The 15,850-nt window shown below is 42.1% G+C and overlaps 1 protein-coding gene across 9 annotated transcripts in view; it reads left to right on the top strand.

The window, feature by feature from the left end:
* The window catches only part of Nrxn3 (neurexin 3), a 1,486,512-nt gene that overhangs the window by 960,730 nt on the left and 509,932 nt on the right, over nt 1–15,850 (top strand). For 4 of the 9 annotated variants that reach the window (XM_035445730.1, XM_035445733.1, XM_035445732.1 and 1 more), the window contains exon 1: nt 8,549–8,792. The exons of the other annotated variants lie outside the window; for them this stretch is intronic. In XM_035445730.1, coding sequence (XP_035301621.1) covers nt 8,549–8,792 — 244 coding nt within the window. Of the gene's footprint in view, nt 1–8,548; nt 8,793–15,850 lie in introns of those variants that run through there. 9 annotated transcript variants of the gene reach the window in all.

Here is a 15,850-nt window from a genome sequence, read left to right as displayed (position 1 = left end):
AACAGTCTTCCTCTAAGGTCAAACTGTGTTTAATACATAATGTTTCTATGAATCACATATAGTACCAAGCTATAAACTAACTGATAACAACTTAATGTAACAAGTGTTACCAGAACAGTGTTGTGGGTAGATAAAAAAGACCAGCTAATTCTGCCTGTCCAGATTGGAAGTGGTAGATCTGAAAACATAGATATCATTGATACAAAAATATTATATCAGTGATGTTCCATCTAGTTTAAGAACAGCCTGTTCTATGTCTGATATAAACTCTCATTTCAGTACCCAGCCCCCAGCTTCTCTAACAGCTCTGAGATGTGCTACATTATTGTCAATGTGCCTTATTACCCATCTTGCAATCATTTACAAAGCTTCTCAGGTAGCAGTGTTGCTCCAGGTAGGAGTTTGTTCATGGCATGTGCCTGCAAGATTTTTCTGTTACATGTAAGGCTATTAAATCAATAGAAACATACCATTTATCTGTATATTTCTGTCTTTCTGTCTCTCTTTGTGTCTCTCTTTGATTCTGTCTCTGTCTCTGTCTCTCTGTCTCTCTGTCTCTCTGTCTCTCTGTCTCTCTCTGTCTCTCTCTCTCTCTCTCTCTCTCTCTCTCTCTCTCTCTGTGTGTGTGTGTGTGTGTGTGTATGTATGTGTGTGTGTGTGTTGTTTCTTTGTTTTGGTAGTTCTTGGATTTGAACCTAAGGTCTCATCTATGAGAAGCAGGCTCTCTACCACTGAGATTGTTTTTAGAAAATTAATAAAAGAAACTTTGGTGGTTATTTATTTTGGATCCCTGCCTCTCTTAGATTATGTACTCTACACAGAATGGAGAACAAGGATATTTCTACAAATAAATTAAAAAAAATAACAGAATTAATCAGCAAAAGTAAGGTTTACTGGTAAGCCATAGTGTGACTCTTTTGACTCAATATAGAATTTTCATGACATCTCTTAGTACAGCAACACAGGCATTAGAAATGAAGAATGAGACTGTGGACATGTGTGTTTCCTTCATGTTTTTCAACTTTGTCCACCCTGATCTCTCCTTTTTCTTCCCTTTCTTGTCTTTCATTATCTTATGCCATATTTATCTTGTTCCTAGAAAGAAAATGTTGACTCTTCCTAAGCTTCTCAGGCATTGACAATTTAACATCCAAGGAGGTCTGCCTCTGGAAAGCTGGAGGTAGATTCAATACATTAATAATTCCCTTATTTTAGAGTCCTCTTTCCAATTTCCATTCACTCTAGGTTAAATTCATATAGTGAAAAATTAATGCATGTTTATCTCTTTGAATATATGTTTTCTTTGCATTGTAAAATGTCCTCTGATACTAATTATTATTAATTATTCTCCTGTTGAGGAAGCAAGTTCAAAGAGTTCAAAGTTACTTGAAATCAAACAGTAGTGCACAGGCTGTGGGCATCAGTCTTGTGATTTTTCATACATGTGGTACCTCGTCTGTGAATCCATCCAAGGTCTTCTTCCTGTTGCCAGCTCAATTATCTGGTGTGTACCTGGTTTACACCTTTAATTTTCCATTGCTGTGGGATATATGGTATAATTCTTCAGTGAATTCCCTGGGTTTTAGCCTTTGAAGCACTTGCATTCTAAGGCCTGAATGCTCTTTCTCACTGGATCTCTTGGATTTTACACAGCATCTTGCCCTATGAGGCATAAATTCAACATTCACTGAGTAAAGAAATTGATGTCCTGCATTGATGGACAAGGGCTGTGGCTTCTTTCTGTACTGAGTAGAACCTAGTTCAGAGGTTGACTCATCAACATTTAAAAAGAAACTATTAAATGATAATGAAATTCTTCATGAAGTCATTGGAAATTAATAAAGATTAGGAAAGCATGCCTTTCAGGGAGAAGGTCAATTAAGTAGAACTTATTATGCGTTTGAGAGAAAATGAAAGAAAGAGGCCAGGATAACCTTTGCAGATTCCAAAGCCGACTGAGATCCTTTAAGTCTCCATTCTGCCATGGAAAACAACTACAAAACAATGCTGGGCTTCAGTAGCTGGCATTATCCATTTCTGGGACAGACTATGAGCTTTATTAGTTTAGAACTGACTTGAAAGACAGATGTAAGCAGGAAGTGATGCCTGCTTTCTGCCAAACATGTACACAGACAAGTCAGCAGACTGGAAGCACCTGGGGAAAATTTCCACCTGTGTTTTGAGGCTACTGAGTTTATTGCCTAGAAGATCTGTATAAACAGCAGGGGAATGCTAGCTGCAGGGATAACTTCTAAGGAGTCTTTTGGATAAAAGGCGGCTAATAATAGAATTGTTATGGTCATCTGTACTATTGACACTGTTCATTTTCTGTATGTCAGGCACTGTTGATAAATATGTCACATGCATTAGCTGTTTGACTCTATAGAGAGTTTGCATGCATATTCTCACTTTAAAATGGGAAGGCCATAGATTCAAAGCTTACACGAGAGTTAATAATTAGGATTTGAACTTAGGTGGCTGAGCCGCACAGCCCAATACTGAAAATTGTATGAAATCCCAAGAATGCCCTCTAACCCTCTGATTGGGTGGTATGTCCTATAAATATGCAAATGAGTGACTGTTTCAGGTTGGAGGCTGTTGCTCAGGGTTACAGTGCTTGCTTAGAACTTGCAAGGCCCTAGTACTATCCCCAAAATATTTGGTCTGTTTTTGTCTAACAATAATTCATTTTATTTATTTTCTCAAAACTGGATAGAGATTTTCACAGTGATGAGACTCTGAAATGTGGATCAGTGATAGCTAGCAGCAGTTTAGTACAGAATACCACATATATATGCCAGACCTGTGTAGGAAGAAGTGGACCCTGCCTCTGAAGTAAACTAAGCAATAATCATAATAATTATTTAACAAGTTATTGTTATTCAATTTGGTTTTCCAGGGGAATTAGCTAAGGGACTTTTCAGACTTTTCCTTGAAGAGATACATAGAAATTCGAATGCTATAATTTTCCCAATCCCATTGATCAAACTCAAAAGCTCTGCAAAATGTAAAAGAGGTTTGGCTAACATTTAAAAGCCTGATATTCCTCCTGCAGCCACAAGGAGGACAAGCCTGCCTTAAAGAAACAGGCAGAAGAGATCAGGCATGCTCCGAGTGATATGGCTATAGACAAAACAGATTCTATTTGCATATCAAATTCCCAACAATAAAAGGTATATTCTCAATAATAAAAGGTAAAACACACTAGAGCAACCTAAGCATTCTCTGTGCTACACATTTTTATGAAGAACTACTGTCCTTTTCATTTAAATCAAATCCACGTAGAAATGATATTTAAAAGAAAAAGCTTTTTCTTTTATACTCCCCAAAGGGAAACATACTCAAAATTGGCTTTTTTTTTGTTGGATGGCTTTCTTAAATAAATGAACAGAAGAATGAATTATGTGGCTATAAATAAATCTCCCGGCATATAATAAAGCAGTGTTCGACTGCTTTATGGTGTCACTAGAAGAACCCTTGGATATATTTATAGCCATGTTAACAGTCACCTGTATTTCTTCAGGACGTTTATTTCAGTATACATTATGAGAGTTTAGTTGGGGGAAGGTGGTGTTTGTGTTTTTCTCCTCCTGAACTGCCTATTGGAGCTGTGTAGGGACAGCACGTAAGAATTTCTACTGTTTATTATTGGAAACAGTGGGTCTTCACCTAATGGCTTTGGGTCTCACAGAAACAGGCTGTGTCCATGCGTTCTGGTCTTTCTAAGCCTGCAGTCACATTAGATGTGCCTGCAGTTGCGAATTTGACAGGTATCGCCTGCTGACAGCCAAGTGGCATGTCAAAGCCTATCCAAGTGAGAAGAGGCATGTGCAGAGATAAAACGTACCATGAGAGACTACGGACCAGGCAACTTCACATTAGGTTCCTGACACCTGACACATTTAAATACACGTAAGAGCCTTATTGTAGAAGCCAACCGATTCCTTATGGTGCTTGCAAGTTGGGATGATGAACAAAACAAGGTAAAGAATTAAGAGCAAAGATTTTCTTCCCTTCCATCTGCACTGTCTCCTAGGGAGAGAGGAGAAAGGAAATTAAAAGAGCCAGGAGAGGAAGTCTATGATGACTGAAGTCTAGTGTACCCGAGAAACCCAGATATCACCTCAGTGGATCCAGCTACATTCGGGGGTAACATACTAGATTCCATTCAGAAATGCAAGATTCTCCAGAGTTCCATCTGGTTTTCACGGGGTGGGGGATGGGGTATGCACGAGGCTAGAATGGATCATTCCTATGAAGTTCTTCTGCTTTGAATCTGAATCTGTGGTGAGCATAAAAATCTTTGATTTTTCTCCTTTTATATCTTAAACATGAACTCCCCTCTCCCTCTGTTTGACATGCCTGGGATCCCCAGTAAAGGGGCCCACTAGGGGACAGAATGTAGGAGGAAAAAGGAGCACCTGTGATGGGCAGTGACAAGTTTTTTTTTTTTCTGGGATTCTAGCTGTATGGGATATTTAGAACATGCCAACAAATCTCCAGACATAAAGTTCTCAATATAAGTTAGCCTACTATAAACTGTAATAGACTGAAAAGAATGGGAGGGAGAAAAGACATTCACATAGTGAGTGTTGACTAGAGGGAGGGATAGGAGACATATGAACAAATTAATAGTGTATTCAATTGGAGAGGGATATGTAGTTTATCAGGATGACTGTGGCTTAGATCTTTGGAGTAGAAAAAGCAGCCTTGGAGTTCTTATCTGATTAGCCCTCTTCCCACTCAACCACACCCATAAATGGAATCTCCCTCCCTGGAACCCACAACTGCTTCTGATGACATTCTGTGAGTAGTAAATAAATAAGTTATAAGAATGGGACAAAGAGTGAATAGTTCCAGCTGTAACACCACAGCAGTGTTTGCAGATTCCATTCTGCATCAAGTGGTTATTTTCCCTTTATAGCTTGGCAGACAATTAATTGGCATGTCCATCTAGGCTTTCCTTGCTTCCTTGTGATGAAGTTAAAACAGTCTTCAGAAGCCCATGCCAGCTTGGAAAAGAAGGAGATGGTGAGATGGATGAATGTTCTGTGTATCAAGTCCAGAAAGCTTGTCTTTGGGAAATCAATGTCACTAAAGGCAGATAAATGGGCCAGTAAAACTCATAGTATGAGAGCTAAAATATTCTATGACTTGGTTGGCAGTTGTCTCACTGGGTTCATTTATTCAGCAAACACTTACTGGGATGCTGCTCCTTGCTACCCACATGCTGTGTGCGGAGGATGCAGTGGAGAACAGGACAAAGGTTCTGCAGTCAGATAACAGGGCAAAGGCTCTGTAGTCTGTGAGCTTACCGTTTTTCTGTTGAGGATACAGACCATGAACAGATGAATCAACTCCTGCAAGCCAACAATGCTGCAAAGGAAACAAACCAATGGAGCAGAATGACCACCAGGGGTGATGGTGTCTAATCTTAGGTGGGAGGAAGAAAGACCCTCTGAGGAAATGACAAGGCAAATGTAACTGACAAAGTTGTGGGAAAGCTCCCTCATAAGAAGACCACATAAAGACAGGCTTGGGTTGGTAAATAAATATCCTCATTCAGCCAGAGTAAAGAAGGTCTTGGGGAGTCAAGGGAAGTGTGTCAGGGACATCTAATTGATGGAGCTGGCCAATACATCAGAAGCCTGGTCAATGTGGGGCAGAGTAAGAGCTAGTTCAAAATGCAACAGGAATCCTTTGGGGGGAAATAAATCAAGAAACAGCTGAGAAGAATAGGAATTATCATGAACTCTAGGGAATAGTGCTTAAGTTTTTTTTTTTTTTTCCCTTGACTTTGCCAATAATAGCACAAGACCCTAACAGTTTACTTAACCTTCTGGAGGCTTCAGCTTATTTTTCTAGGGAACAAGGAGTACCTGTACTGATGGACAGGTTCTATGCCAGAGGTACTCTATGTTTTTCCATTTAAAAATCCCAACCTCCTGTGGAGGGGGCCATCAACCACACTTTACAGAGGAGATTTTAGCACCCCTTATTCTATACCTTCCTTTACTGTGGTATTCCCTAGTACAAGTTACTAGTTGATATATTGTATTCGGGTATCTCCACCCAAAGCATGAGAAGACCTTGTCAGTCAGCTGTTTCCTGGGCTCACCTTGGAGCTGTGAGCCCAGGGCACTATGGGCAAAGGCAGACAGATCTTTAGGAAATCTTCATATCTTTTTGGAATTGTAATCTCAAGTCACAAGCACAGATTCAGTTGGTGTTGGAACCTGTGGTTTGGATATCATCATTCATTGGAGGTTACTTCCTTCATAACTCCCAGGGATGCCCCCAGGATAAAAAACACTCTGAGTTTCTGTTCTTCATTCTCATTAGGGAGCTTGCCATGAGCATAAATACATTACAGGTGCTACATGTAAGCATTTTTGTTTTAAAATAAAGAAAAAAATATCTATATCTATATCTACATATGTATTGTGTGTGTGAGTGAGTGTGTGTGTGTGTGTGTGTGTGTGTGTGTGTGTGTGTGTGTGTGTCTGCCCCTACCTACTCCAGAATCAAGGTGCTGGAGTCACTGCTAGTAGGACTGGGAGAGAAAGCACGAGCTTGGGAAGGGTGCTTGTCCAGTGTACTTAGCTCCCACTGGGTGGAGGTATTGGAAATAGTGGAGAGACAGGGTCATTGTTTCCTGAAAGGGCTCTGGGCCAGCCCATCCTGGAGTCACAGATGGTCACCACAGAAGCTGCACACCCCATTCACTTCTGTACTTCCCCTTTCCAAACCCTTCCCCTTTTACCCCCTGCCACCACCACTCCCCACTCCTGCTTGTGTGCTCTACCCCCAATATTTACCTAGTAGTTTCTGGTGCCCAGAGCCAGAGAGAATCCACCCGCCTGAAACAGCCTTTTCTGAGGAAGTCAGGGACAGGCCAGCCACTCCTTCCTGTGCACACCTCTTTACTGTCTTTTGACTTGAAGATGCTGACCTCAGCGTCCTGAATTCCAAGAGTGTTCTGTCTAAGGTCGATGGAAGCCACCTCGGAGAGCAGACTGGCAGCCACCAAACACTTTACCCTACACAGTCCCTGGGCCACCCACCCCACAACTTTTACTTCCTAGTGAGATTAACACGGATTCTATCACCTATCCATTGGCCCAGCAGCGGTGTCCTGGGTCTCCTATTCCATCTCCATAGAGACACATGCTGGAGAGTGGCTGCCCCAGGCACAGCAAGAAAAGCTGGGCGCCTACCACAGGCAGTCAGTGTGCCTGCAGACTTCGGGTTTATTTTGATTTGGGAATACTTGGGCTGTGCTATTGCCTGGATCTTCCTTCCCAAACCTCTTGCTCGCTGAGTTTGGCTTTACGGATCCAGGCTGGAGGAGCAACAGAGGCCTATAGGTCTGGGGCGTGCACGCACAGCAGGGTGGGACCCAGGGAGAGTGCTGCGAGAGAGCACCGGCTCGTGAGCGTGGGTGCGTAAGAGCAAGGAGCTAGCCAGCTAGCATACACTTGAATGGGGAGGGCCAGGATGCCGAGCAGCTCCACCCCTCCCTCCTCCTGAGCCAGCCAGTCCCTCGGCAGAGCACACGGGCTGCACTGATTTGCTCTCCGGAGTGCGCTATTTGCATATGACTTGCCCATTTGTGAATTTGGCTCCCCAACTCCTTGCTTCACTTCACCTGTGCCTCCCCAGTTGCTCGCACTTTGCCGGGCGCAGGCGCCTCCTGGCCACCTCCGCTGCCTGCGGGCCACCTCCTCTAGAGCTCTCCCTGATTGAGCCCACCCTGCTCCTCTCCATCTCCCTGCCACGTTGGTTTGGTTGACTAGCTCAGTGCTGTTTCTTTTCCTCTGGTCCTTCTTGATCTCTTTCTCCGGCTGCTGCTGGCTGCTTTTTCAACCCATTGGGAACCCAGGACTCAGGCAGGCGGCTGCACGGTGGCGCTCATCCAGGACACTCAGGGTTAACAGCCTCCGCGCCCTTCCACTGAGACTCCCGGGAGCAAGAGAACTCTCCCACCTGCAGCCCCCTTGTGCCTGGCAGTTCTGCATTGCATCGCTTGGAAGTCGAAACGAGAAAGGAAAAGAAAAATGTCCAAACTCCTTGGATGTTGGGATAAACTAGCGTGAACCTACTTGGGTTTATTCCTGCTTTGTCTTTTCCCTTCGTTTCCACCTTTCCCTGCGTGGCTTTCCAGAGTATGCAGCTAAAACATCGGACTTGCGGTACCTAGAGAGCAGGAAGAAGCCTCACGGGTCCTTCCCTGAAATGTGCCACAAGCCGGGGCTCTCCAGGAGGTTTGCTGTACCTGGGTCGACTCTTGCATCCTAAATTCCTCCTCCAGGGGAAAAAAGAAAGGCTTTGCCTTATATTTTTTAAAGAATCTTCAGCTTCTTTTGTAGTTTCTTAAAAAAAAAAATAAAAGATTCATCATTGCCCCGCGAGCTCTTACTGCTTCCCCCACCCCCAAATTGGACAACTCTTCTTCCTGCTATGATGGGCCCCTGGGCATCATGAACTTCGTTATTGCTCACTGGCTGGGATTTAAACTGCCCATCTGTAGTGGTCCCGTGCGTTGACCATGCACCTGAGAATCCACGCAAGACGGAGCCCTCCTCGCCGGCCGGCCTGGACGCTTGGGATCTGGTCCCTCTTTTGGGGATGTATCGTCAGCTCTGTGTGGAGTTCTTCTAATGTAGCCTCCTCCTCTTCTTCCTCCTCTCCGGGATCTCACTCTCAGCACGAGCATCATTTCCACGGCAGCAAGCACCACTCTGTGCCTATTTCTATCTATCGCTCCCCTGTTTCCCTTCGAGGAGGGCACGGTGGGTCTCTCTGCTCTTTATCTTTTACTGGGGCATTGCAAATCCTTAACCCAGTCGTCTTTCAGGTAGGGTCAAGGGTGCGAACAGCAGGGAAATTCAATTTAAAATGATGAGAAAGCTGGAATGTGCATAAGGGGGAAAAAACTGTCACTTTCTCCTACTGGCAAATGCTGTTTGCTCTCAGCCACCCACTTTCCAATAAAAGGTTCTCCTCCCCTTGGCACCCCTGGTTCGTGGCACTGCAAACACACTCTCCACCCTTTGCCACCTTCTATTTCTCCCACCCCTTGGTGGCAGGCAACTCGGTCAGACAAGTCCCAATGATGTTGCACGTTGAAAAGTCATTCATTCACCTTGTGTTGTCACCCTTCCAGTCTCTGGTCTTGTCTGGGGGCTAGTTGTGAAGACATAGCAAATAGCAGGTCCTTTGGGGCAAGAGCCTGGAGTTGATGGAACTGCTATAAAGTTACCTGTGTGGTAAAGGTCTACGGAGAACAACCGAGTCAAAGAAGGCAGAAAGTAGAGTTAATAACCAGTGGGTGCTATCATTCATTTGGAAGTTTTATATTTTTTTTTCTGTATGTTTGTTGGAGAGTAGTTATTCCCTAACAGCATGCCTATTATTGCTAACTACAAGAGATGAAACAATATGTAAGATCAAGCTAAGACAGTTTTTTTTTAATTTACCCCTGGTAAATTATAGCAACTTTGAGCCACCATTTATGCCGATGATCTTTCAATTAAAGTCAGCCTGAATAGGTTGGTTCATACAAACCATGCATGATATCATTTGCTTCAAACAACCCTCTTTGCATCATCGTTACTTAAGGAAAAGACCTGTGGTTCATAAAAAATATACCCAGCTCTGAACAGGCTCGCTCTAAGAGGCAGATTCTGCAGCTAACACAGGAGCTCGCTGTAGTAAATTGTTCCAAGAAGTGTTTACTATGCACTCCACTGTGATGATGAGGGGAAAGGCAGAGAGAATGCCTGAGCACTCCTCCACAGAGCTGTGCTATGAACCTCTCTAGGGGCCCTGCCCTGGCTTGTATTTTGAGGCATGCAGACCCCACTGGAAAAGTAATTCCACCACCTCCTAGCCAAGGGCTCCTGCTTCAAGCTGTCTGTTGTTTTAAATGGAAACACATTGAGAGAATGCCAGCACATGCTGGCTTTTTCCACTTTGTTCAAATCACATGTGGTGGAATTGTCAAGTAGCTCAGAGTGTGTAAGGTTTGGGAGAAGGGGTTGGTGGGACTGAGAGAATGCCTGAAATCTTGCTTCTAACCTGGTTGCTGTTTTCTCTGTGAATTCTTGGGATCTGCTGTAGACTCTAAAGCAAGACAGAATAGACAAACAAAACCACAAAAGACTAGACTAGAGCTATATCCACATACTCACATAAAAAGGCAATTTCATTAAAATGGAAACTTATCTCCTCAGAAAGAGATAGACTGGGGTGGGGGTTGAGATGAAGGGAGCCAGACAGACTATTACTAATAGCCATAATTAAACACAGAAACGCTGAGCGATAATTAGCTAAATTTTGCTAATTAGTCTAAATGATCACCAGGGAGATGAAGATTGTGCATTAGTTAGAGGTTAGAGGAGTCTTGATATATATATATATATATATATATATATATAATATATATATATATCTGTTGTAGTTGTTCAAGAAGTAAACAGTTAAAAGCAGCTACTAGTAAGTGATGGAATTTGCAGAACAGAGTACATAAGGTTCTCTAATTTCCACCCCCACTTTCTCTATCTTATTCGCCCCTTCCTCCCTTCCAAAAGGGCCAATTCTTATACAGGTTAAATTTTATTTTGTCTACCTCTCCTATGCAAAGATTTGTGCTTCAGTTTCCTCTAACCCTTTTTGACTGGTTTTCATTCCAATTTCTCATTACCCGGCAACTGATCAAATTCAGGTTGATGGACAAGAAGAGAATATGGAAATGGCCAGAGACCACTCACAAGCCTCTCATACCCACATACTCACAAGCCACAGGATGCACCACACCCCAGGGTCTGCCATGGTTGAGATAAGAAAGCTTATGAATTCTATTCTTGGGTGTCCTCTCTCAGTAAGTCCCATCCCACTGATTTGGGGGCTTGGAGAATGAATATATTGATATTAAGTAGGTGGCTTCCACATCTAGTTAATGTTTTTAAGCTTGAAATGAAGGAAAGTAGCAATTACCAAGAAGTCCCAAACTTGGCTCCCTTTCTGCATCCCAACTGTGACCTATAGCATCTCTTACTAAAAATGCCATGGGACTCCCCAGGGCTTTCCAGACATATGCACCTCCCATTCTTATTTGAAATACACTGGCTTTCTTCTAGTTCATGACCATGATTTGCTTAGCAATTGTGTTTTAGGTTGAGGTCATAGGAGACATAGACTCAAGAAATGGAGGTAATTGTTACAAATAGTTTGGCCAGTGCTCTCTTTTCTTCATTTCATAGTGGCATAAAAATAAAACTAGAGTCCTGAATCCAAGAAACTTCTATGACTCAAGAAAAATATTTTAAAACACCATTTTTTATGTTCTGCCTAACTTCCTGAGAAGAGCCAACCCTCACAGCTCCTGCTAATCAACAGACATCCTTTCTCCAACCATGATTCCCTGTAGTGGGCTCCTCACTAAGACAGATGGGGAAAACAAAAACCCTCCAAACAGCTGGTAGTTTTCACCCATGCTCTTATCTTTGCTTGGAGGTAATCTTTAAAATATTGATTATGCTATAGATTTGTCTGCAGTCTGTATTCCAGGGCAGCCTGAGTAATACTGAGATCATTTGTGAAAAGTGGAGAGGAGACTATTGAGGGTACCCCAAATAATCTCAGGTTAGGATTTCAAGATAGAATGAGCCCCCTTCAAAACTGGAAACTAGTATCCTTTTCCTCCTTGTTCAGTCTCGTCTCCTAGGCACCCCATCCCCTTTCAAGTGATCTTCTACCCAATAGTCACCCAGTGGACAAAGAACAGTTTCTAGGGACCAGGCTTTGTCCTATCTGCAAAACACACACAAGTTAGTAAGATACTGTGGCACTCAGCTTGGCATAATTCAGTAACTATGTTGATCACTATGGAAGACAACCTCTTCTGTGTATTAAAAGGTACGGGAGAAAGGGAGGGACCCAGACAAGAAGCCAAATCATTTCATACAAAATCTAAATATGCTTATAAAATTCAAATTTTCATTCTCCTATTACTCAAAAAATATCCTGCCAAGTTGACTTTTCCATCCTATGCTTTGTTTCCATGATTAAACAACATAGTTGTCAAAGCAATGGGTCGTTTAGTGATAGAAAACATGTAAAATAGGTAAAGTGTATTTGTTTTCTAATCTTCATTTCCATAGGGTTTTGTTCTTTTCCAAAGCATCTTAGCAGAAGTGGTAGTTGCCTTGCTGGTTGCACAGGAGCCATGAGTCTCAAATGAGACCCTGCCACTAGTTCCTTTCAGGGACAAAAGTTTGTGAAGGGTTGGGCTTGTTCAGCACTCCTCAACTGAGTCCCTTCTGCTACTCTGTAGCTGCTTTTTAACCACTTTCTTTCTGCCTTCTTTCTTGAGATCGGGGACACTGAATAATTCAGAGTGTTGGTTGACATATAAAACGAGAAGATTTATACTTCTTTGGCCTTGGTGATGAATTAATTAAATTGGTTTCTTCTCTATCCTCAGCATGCATTGTTTTCCTTCTCTAAAATGCACTGGTAAGTGGTGGGTTTGGAGATTAGCCTGCTCTAGAAAGATATTAGGGGAAGCTTAGAGCATCACAGCATAAATCTTTTCAGGACTGTTAATGTTATTGCTTCTGTGTAGGGTGGAGTTGGGGGCTAGCCTATCCCAGGCAGATGGGATGCAAAACTAATAATCACCTTTAAGGGTAAGAATTAAGCCCTTTACCAAATAGATAATGCATAGACTTCTGTAGTAAGAATTTTAATCCTCTATATCAATATTTGAATCTAGCAGAGGTACCACATTTAACATTTTTTTTGTTAGTTTCTTGTGGAATATATCAGATTTCAGCAAGTTTTCTTCTCTGGGACTCTAGGTAACCTAGGAGGGACATAATTCTCTGAAGGTAACCAATGCATTTCTGTCCCATATGTATTTCCTATGGCTGCCATAACAAAATACCAGGCACTGGTTTGTTTAAACAACCAGACATTAGTTTAGTGACAGCTCCAGAGGCAAAAAGTTGAAAATCAGTGTGCCAGCAGGCTTGTTTCTGTCGAGCCCTCTCTATGGTTTAGAGATGCCTATGTCCCCACTTCACCCCCATCTCATCTTCTCTCCTTTTCTCTGTGTGCATCATTCTTGGTGTATTTTGTTTTCCTGTTATCCCTTCTCATAAAGACACTACATTAAGCCAACCCTAACAACTTCATTTTATTTTCATTGCTGCTTTACGTGTCCTATCTCCTAATAGCCACTTTATGAGTTTCTGGACAATGGGGCTTCCATGTATACATTTTGAGGAGATGGTGTAATTTTAAGGTACCCAGGGTGGGAGCTAGTCATCACTATATCTTCACAGTGAATTCAGTTCAGTGAATTCAGTGAATCTGTTAACCTCAGAATAAACAAGTAAACCCTGGGTGACAATGACAGCAATTTACCAAATCCCAAGATGATGCCTCAAGAAGAAAAAATCCTATTTACACAAATGGCAAAAGCAGAGACAGTGGACTTACTAAAGCTCTTTTTGCCTTCTTAGCAGAGCTGCTGGGGCTAAGTCAGGATGCCGACCTGCATAGGACTAAGTCTGCCTGACTTCAGACACAGGTTCTGGGCACAGACGAATGTCCACACCCGAGGCTTTCTCACCCAGACCTGATGCTCTTCTGAACTACATCCTTAGACCGCTTGCCCCACTGACTTCCTTAAGACCTACAGCTGCTCACACTTCTCCTTGCCTGACACACACAGCATGAGCTCTTTACTTTTCATCCTTAACAAGGAAAATCAGGTTAACCACACGTAAGTGATTATCTCTTGGCAGAAGAAAAAATGTACCCACTTTTAAAATTTAAAAAGTATCATTCCATTATTTTTCCAGTTGGCTTTTATATGAAAGCTTATTTCTAAATGTACATGTTGTGGCCTGTCTACTTTATCAGTCATGATGCTCCAATGAAATGGCTAAGAAACCACATTGTATATTGTAAAGTTGCTATAAATTTGAAGCAAGGTGTTCAATTCTTTGGAAAATAATTTCCTTCCTCTCTCTCCCTCCCTCCTCTTTCTGTCCCTCTCTCCTTCCCTCCCTCCCTGCCTTCTTTCATTTTTTCTACCCTTTCCCCTCCCTCCCTCCCTTCCCTCTCTTCTTCTTGGTTCTTCTTCCCCCACTCCAGATACTTCTTTTAAAAGAGACTTACTAGAATATGAGCTGATGATGAATGGCGACTAATAATGGAGTTCAAATGGATAGTGGGGTATTGTTTGGGGGTGAGATCAATCAAGCAAGTTGAATGTATTGTGTTTCAGGCTTTATGCCTGGCTGAGAGACATGCATGTTCCTTGTTTTTGTAGTTGATGGTGCTACCTAGCTGTTATAGGCACAGAGTTTCTCCCTGGAAGTTAAGTTACATATTGCACAGTGCACATGACTACATACAGGCAACACAGTCTATGAGAAAAACTGCAATGCCAGGTCATCTTCTCCCAGGAACCCAAGATTCCTTGTTGAATGTTTGCTGGAAGTCGGGTTGAAGACATTGTATCCCTGACTTCTTACTTCTGCATCTCTAACAATACTTATTGACCCAGAAGAATCACTTCATTTGCATAGTACCTTTGGAGAAAAAATGTACATGGGAACACTGTCATAAGAATTTGCTTGTTTTCACACTAGCAGGAGATAACACATGACAGAAATCAACCTGTAACTTATAACTATCCCCTTAGGTAGAAATCCATGTAGGGTAAGTTCTAGACAGTGTTAACAGATTACAACAAAACATTTAGAAGCTCAGAGATCTGGGGAAATAAAAATGGTAAGGTCTCTGAGGAATATTCTAAGACCAGTTTTGGATATTTGGAAATTTTAAAGAATTCATGCAAAATTCAAACATTATTATGTTTGATATTGGGAAGCAAACTAAAAATAAACAAAGCAACTTTTAATTTATAGCAGGAAATAACTTCAGTTTTTAGGTCAACTGTCTTCAGATACAGAAAGAGAAAACTTACTTTAATGCCTTCTATTTTTTTCTTTGTATTTTTATGTTTCGGGGCCTAGGGGTTATAGAACAGGTAGGAACACAGTATGCTAGAACCTTTTCAGTCTGGAATGCCAGTCAAGTTTTTCATGGGACAAACACTGCAGGGTCATAGAGTTCATTGCAGATTTTCCTCCTTGTCTAGTCTGGAACTTGGCAGCCTACTTGTGGTTGCTCTTAACTTCTAACCTTTCCATGAGTGTCTTAATCTTTCATTTTTTTCCTCTTCCTTCTTCTTAGTGGTACGCATTGCTTCTGTGCTTTAGTTCTGTAGCTGGAAAAAAAATCCCCTTTTGCCTTATTTCCTTCTTACTTCATGAAGGTCTTGAGTGAGGCAATCTCCCCCAGTACTAAATGATTTTCAGACTCCTGTATCTTTAAGACACACTTTGGTGTGTCCTACGCTTGTCTGAGTCCCACATATATGTCATTGTGCTATGGGCCTATTTTCTTAATTATCATGATAATTTTGCCAAAGCCACCAGCCAGGTTTTATCCCTTTTCCCCAGAAGCACCCCAGGTAAAGAGAAGCACACTGTAAATAAAATGTTATACCTACATAAAGAAAGCCTGAAGTACAACTAGACATAGTAATATTCAGATGGGAAGAATGAAGGTTTTGCTTAAACAAGCCTTATTAGTACAAAGCTAGGAGTTCTGTGTTGTGTTTGAAACATACTGCTGTGTTCAGCCACATCAGGGCAGAATAACTGAGTACATAAAGAACAAGCCATTTATTTCTACTTGGAGTTCACATTTTGAGAGAGACTTGGGTCAATCATATCCATGTATCACGCACACCTCCTGTATGTCAAAT

This window comes from Cricetulus griseus, chromosome 5, assembly GCF_003668045.3.
Source record: "Cricetulus griseus strain 17A/GY chromosome 5, alternate assembly CriGri-PICRH-1.0, whole genome shotgun sequence".
NCBI classification, from domain to species: Eukaryota; Metazoa; Chordata; class Mammalia; order Rodentia; family Cricetidae; genus Cricetulus; species Cricetulus griseus.
Note: the sequence above shows the minus strand (reverse complement) of the source record. Positions and strands in the feature narration are given on the sequence as shown.